The sequence below is a fragment of the Volvox carteri genome, assembly GCF_000143455.1.
Source record: "Volvox carteri f. nagariensis unplaced genomic scaffold VOLCAscaffold_56, whole genome shotgun sequence".
In the NCBI taxonomy this organism is placed as follows: Eukaryota; Viridiplantae; Chlorophyta; class Chlorophyceae; order Chlamydomonadales; family Volvocaceae; genus Volvox; species Volvox carteri.
In genome coordinates, this window is record NW_003307599.1 from 436,358 (window position 1) to 441,591 (window position 5,234).

Here is a 5,234-nt window from a genome sequence, read left to right on the forward strand (position 1 = left end):
AGCGGGATTTGGGGGGAAGTATGAAAACCTGCTGTTTAAATGCTGAAGCGTTGAACCCCAGCGTATCCCGCACTTTATCTGCAGATAATTTATACCAGGCATATTGCTCCTGCGCGTTAGGCAGGTAGATGGATGAGGGGTAATTACTAACGGAAAGTTGCTTGGTTGGCAGCTACCGGGTGTTTATACATAGCATTCGGAGGATGTTGTTAGTTAGCCCATACATCACATGTCCCATCCGGTGCATAGCATCGGTAAAACTCTTCATGATTTACCGACAGGGTCATTGTATAATAGATAGGGCCGAGAAATAGATCATGCATAGATTCACGGTACAGAATATATGATCTTTAGATACGTATAGATACGTATACATCGCGCCTGAAGTTGAATGGTCTATCAACACTCCTCAATTTTACAGAGGAGCTAGCTGCGGCAAATTTTCCTGTGATGGGGCACGCGGCAAGGGGATGGGCCGCGCACGTATCTGGTAACGGCCACAAGCGCTAACGCCCACCACGCAGCAACAGACCCCGGAAACTAATAATCCTAGGCAGGCGTGTGTCCCTCCGCTGCAGACCAGCCAACGATTTGTCATGTCCGTTCCGCACAACTAAGCAGCCACCCAGCAGCCTACGGTTTCTTGATCGTTGCTTCGTTTCGATTTTGCTGCCGCCACCTGCTGTTCCTGCGGATTGCTTACATTGCGTCGTCCCTTCATCTTAGGGTTGGAGTTACTAGTCGGCTTAATACGAATGGACACAACTCACAATGGGGCCACAAGTCGATGACATGTTGAACGAGTATACAAGCACCCCGTTTGCCATAGTCCCAGTGCACGGCAGCTGTTCATGCAGAGCGAGGTGGGCCAGCGGGGGCAAGGCAAGCAGGTAAGCAGTCAATAAAGTGGGATCTATCTATCTATCTGCATACATTTATATATCTGTCTCTATCGATATATATTATATCGTCTATAGATCGATCCTGTCCTTAGTGTATATGTTATAGGTAGAGACGGGCGTCCCTATCTAACATACTACAACACGATCGAACTATAGGCAATACAAGTTTTACTGAGGTTCCCCCCTTTTCCCGTCATTCTTCTCAGTCCCCGTCGGCCTCTACTACACTCCATCCCATCCCCTCTGCAGTGGCTATAGTAGCTAGCTGCTGAAATATAAGGTCACCTCGCTCTTAAAAAGATGCTGGCAGAGCCCGCGCCTTAGACGTATTTATAGCCGATATCTGTGACGTACAGACATCTACAGCTCTACTGCACCTCCTTACATACGCTGCTGCTTTCATTCATGGCTCGCTTATTAGCAGCGCGCGTGTGTGCGTGCGTGCGTTATTCAGCAACTTACTTCAACCTCAAATATATTCTGTGAGGCGACAGACATCTGCGTCATGCCTTGTGAACAATAGCTCATATAGTTCTGCATCGTGAATGTATCGGCCGGAGTGCCTGGCTCGTTGACCCAGATTTTTCGGAACGAGTTGACATCATACATGTTTCGTAGCCCACAGAAGCTAAGAAGGAAGACAACGCCGGTGACGTTTATGATAGGTTGGCGGCCATCGACTGGAAAGTCCTTGGCGCCATCTTGGAGGTCGGCACTATCTGTTGGTGAGCTCAAAACCTCAACAACCTTGGCGCGGACTGCTGAGGAGCGTTGTAATAACCGGCGACGGTTGTTGGCTTGGGACAGCTGCTGCGTGAAGTCGCCTGCTGCTGCAGTCGCCTCCGAACCAGAGTTCTTGTCAGACGAACCCAAATCATTATCCGGCAGGATGCTGACACGGACGCGTTGGTTGACGTGCTGAAAGGCCTCCTCTTTATCCATTAGCAGTTCCGTCAAACTCTCGTCGCTTTTCTGCAAAAAGACGTACATAAGGTCTCTGCCATTTACGTCATCTCCCATCTGCACTTTGATATAACCTGTGTGGATGCGGGTTCAGAGAACGTTATTATTAAGATATGTAGTACCTTACTTCTGATAACATGTGCGCGTCTGTAAGTGGAAAAATGTCTATAGACCGCTTAATGTCAGGCTTACCTGTTATGCCGTAAAAGACAACGAAAATGAGCGCGGACATCAGTACCAGAAACACAAGAAAAAAGTCATTGGGTATGTACATAAGAGATGCAGGTGCAGGTGCTGGTGCTGCCGGCATTTCGGCTGCTGCCGCAACGAAAGCGGATTATTGCGCCTGCAGCTGCCTATTTGATTACGCATGCCAAGGCGTCTTACTCTTTTCAGACGTTATCATTCACCCGTAAATACGAAAATGTAATCAGGCTGCTAGTCGCTACTTTTACTTTTACCGTCACATACATAAAGGCAACAGCATGAGCAGCAGCGCGCAGTGTTCGTGTGAAGTGTTTACGATATCAATAACAAGGCATTAATATTTCCTGAGCCGACAAACATGCAATGACAAAAAATACAGTTAAAGTTTACTGTAATTTAAATGAAAACGATGGCAGTCCGTTGTGCCGTCATCCGCGTATACATGCCAATCAAAGGAAGGGGAATGGACGGACGCCATGGACAGGTAGCTGGGGTAGGCTTAGATAGAGCGTGTTATGGCAGGCGAGCTTTTGCGGGCTGAATGCCTGCTTCTGCAGCTGATGATGGCGAACTGATTTTACCGCAAGTGACCTGGCCTTACGCACCCTCAAGTGTAGCTGCCGGTGTTGGGGGTGCGTCAGCAGGTGCGCCGGGCGTGCTTGGGGCCTCTGGCGACCTGGGCGGCCGGTAAAGCTTGAGAACCTGCCTCGTTGCAGAAGTGCCTAGCAATGTCCGCTGCTGCCCTCCTGCTGCCGCTGCTGCAGAAGCGTCAACGCCATTGTTGTAAACCAGCAAACAGAGCCCTCCGAAAAAGAGCCCATATAGTGCTATGGGAGCCAGGCCTCTAGGCCTGGCAACCATTGAAGTGTGGGCAAGGTAGGATTGGGGCTATGTACGGGTAGCTTCGCTTCCTTTCAGGTCCGTTTCCTGGCTAATGTCAGCAGGTTTAAGAAAGTGATAAGAGTTTAAGCAATTGGGAGAAGAAAGTAAATATGTAGGAATTAAAGGATAACATATTTCCTGCAAGAAGACGAAGTTATTATTGTTTTTAGCGTTTACGTACACGCATGTGCCGTAGCCTCTCCTTCGTTCTATATTAGTCAGCCTTACTCTGTCCTTTCGTATTCTCATTCGTGAGAAGCTCTCCGTTTGTTTCTCCATTTACCTAAAAGCTCATCTGTTGCCCTTCGTACCTTCCCTTTTACACTCGGTTGTCCGTCCACATCCTATTTTCCTGCCTGCCTTTAACCGATTGCATTAGCGTACGGCTGCCGAAACGGCACTCTGCCCTGTCGAGGATCTATGGAAAGTATACCATGCAAAAAACACTCGTGAAATCAATTTATTTTCGTAATCTACTCTTCTACTTGGCATTTTGTCCATTAGGTTCTTTGCGGAAGTTCAGCAGCTGTACTTTTTAAGTGCTTCTTACAACAAAGGCATCCGAAGAAAACAAAAGAATAAGGAAAAAGAATATATTGAGAGGACACTTAAAGCTAACAAGTAAATCGGAAGTAGGCATGCGGAATGTCTGTTGCATGCTGTCTGTCAATTTTTGAAACAACAAGTGTGAATCCAAGAGAGCAGAGACGCCTGAAGCACAACCATTGTAGTTTGTTAGGACGATTTATCCTTAAGTTGGAGAAGTGCTTTGATTTCATGCATATCTAACCAACGTCCCATTTCGAGCTACACCGAACACAATGTGCGAAATGATGGTGGTGGAAGGCACCGAGCACCGAGGCACCCAGTTCCGTGGAGGGATGCCTAGGGATACAGACGATGAGGCTAGACGTGCCCATAAATCCTTGATGGCAACCTCGGAACCGATTCCCACAAGTCGCACGCGTGGTAATGCTCAATCTGAGACACTCTGGTGCGATGACGCACATCCTCTACCGGTTACATCCAAGCGATTTGCAGGTGTGTATTGGTTACGCACCCCCACGACCATGTAACATAGATATGTAACACATATTCAAGCGCCGCCAGGGTGGCGAAGGCAACCACCTGCCCCAGTGGGGGAACGGGCGATCCCCTGGTGGCTCCTTTGGAAGGCCGTGAGCAGTACACCTCCCTTCGCCCCCATTACTGAACCCATGGCCACCCGCTGCACCGTAGAGGTCCGCCACTTCCATCAATCTCAAAACAAATGACCACGTACCTAATAGGGAACAAGCAGATAACAAGGCTTATATCGCTGTAGTTAGTTCCACACAAGCATTTATTTCGTTGCGGCGTGGCCTGCTGCCGGGCACTTAAATTCAGCAGCCCGGCCTCGTCCGTAATACTCTGCGTCGGACCGGGAATATAGTTCTGGTACCAGAACTATTCGTTCGGCCACCCGCGGAGTCGTCATAACGACACTTCGCAGGTTTCGCTGGCTAGGGCTTTTCCTCTGGTGTGGATCTTCCGGCGGCTGTCGTATGTGCTGGTTGGCTTTGTAAGACATCCCGTGCAAGGAGCACTGACCTGCTGTTAGACTAATCTACAAACAACAAGCAACGAAGCTCCGGAACCCACCCGGGCCTGCTGCTCAGGGAAAGGATTGGACTTGGTCGGCGAGGATAGGCGTCGGGTAGGCAGTGGACAGAGCAAGCTGGGCGATTTCTCAGTCATCTCCCCAGTTGGCTAGCGTTAAATCAAATACTGCGGGTCCAACCGGTTTCAAGCCACAGCCCTCACAATCCGTAGGTGTTCCTGCTCTGGGTTTGCCTGTTGTACATCAAATTCATCACGGGGTTTGGGTTTGGGAGCGGTTTTGGCGGACAACGGCGCCATTTCTACAACTCTGGTAGCAGCACTTTCCCTTTCCTTTTGCTATACTCGCTGCAACCTGTCGCATTGATGCATTGTCGCTGCGGTCGTACATATGGTGTAGGGCGAGTAAACCGCCTAACGCATATGCTTCGACTTCTCGAAGCGAAGTATGAGTGTAGAGATAGGCAAGTTATTGCGAAGGAACTGCCGTGGTGCGTGGAAGTAGGGCGCATGCATGCATGCATGTGCCGGACCGCAGTACGGCAAGGGACGCCGAGCTCCTACTTGGGTCCCACAGGCGCATTGGTTCTTTAACTGCCGTTGTTTTGACTATTACCAAGAGGTGTGTCCCGCTGCTGGGACAGTGTCCTCTAGTTATGTGTTGCACCGTCTTTTCTTAGC

At 49.4% G+C, this 5,234-nt stretch overlaps 1 protein-coding gene across 1 annotated transcript in view; it reads right to left on the reverse strand.

The window, feature by feature from the left end:
- VOLCADRAFT_96917 (uncharacterized protein) overlaps positions 1 to 2,933 on the reverse strand; it is a gene marked incomplete at both ends in the record, with an annotated part of 7,041 nt that extends 4,108 nt beyond the window's left edge. Inside the window, 4 exons of the mRNA XM_002955969.1 lie at positions 1 to 109; positions 771 to 845; positions 1,365 to 1,939; positions 2,678 to 2,933. The exon at positions 1 to 109 is cut by the window's left edge and continues 18 nt beyond it. Coding sequence (XP_002956015.1) covers positions 1 to 109; positions 771 to 845; positions 1,365 to 1,939; positions 2,678 to 2,933 — 1,015 coding nt within the window. The remainder of the gene's footprint in view (positions 110 to 770; positions 846 to 1,364; positions 1,940 to 2,677) is intronic.
- Between the last annotated feature and the right edge of the window lie 2,301 nt (positions 2,934 to 5,234).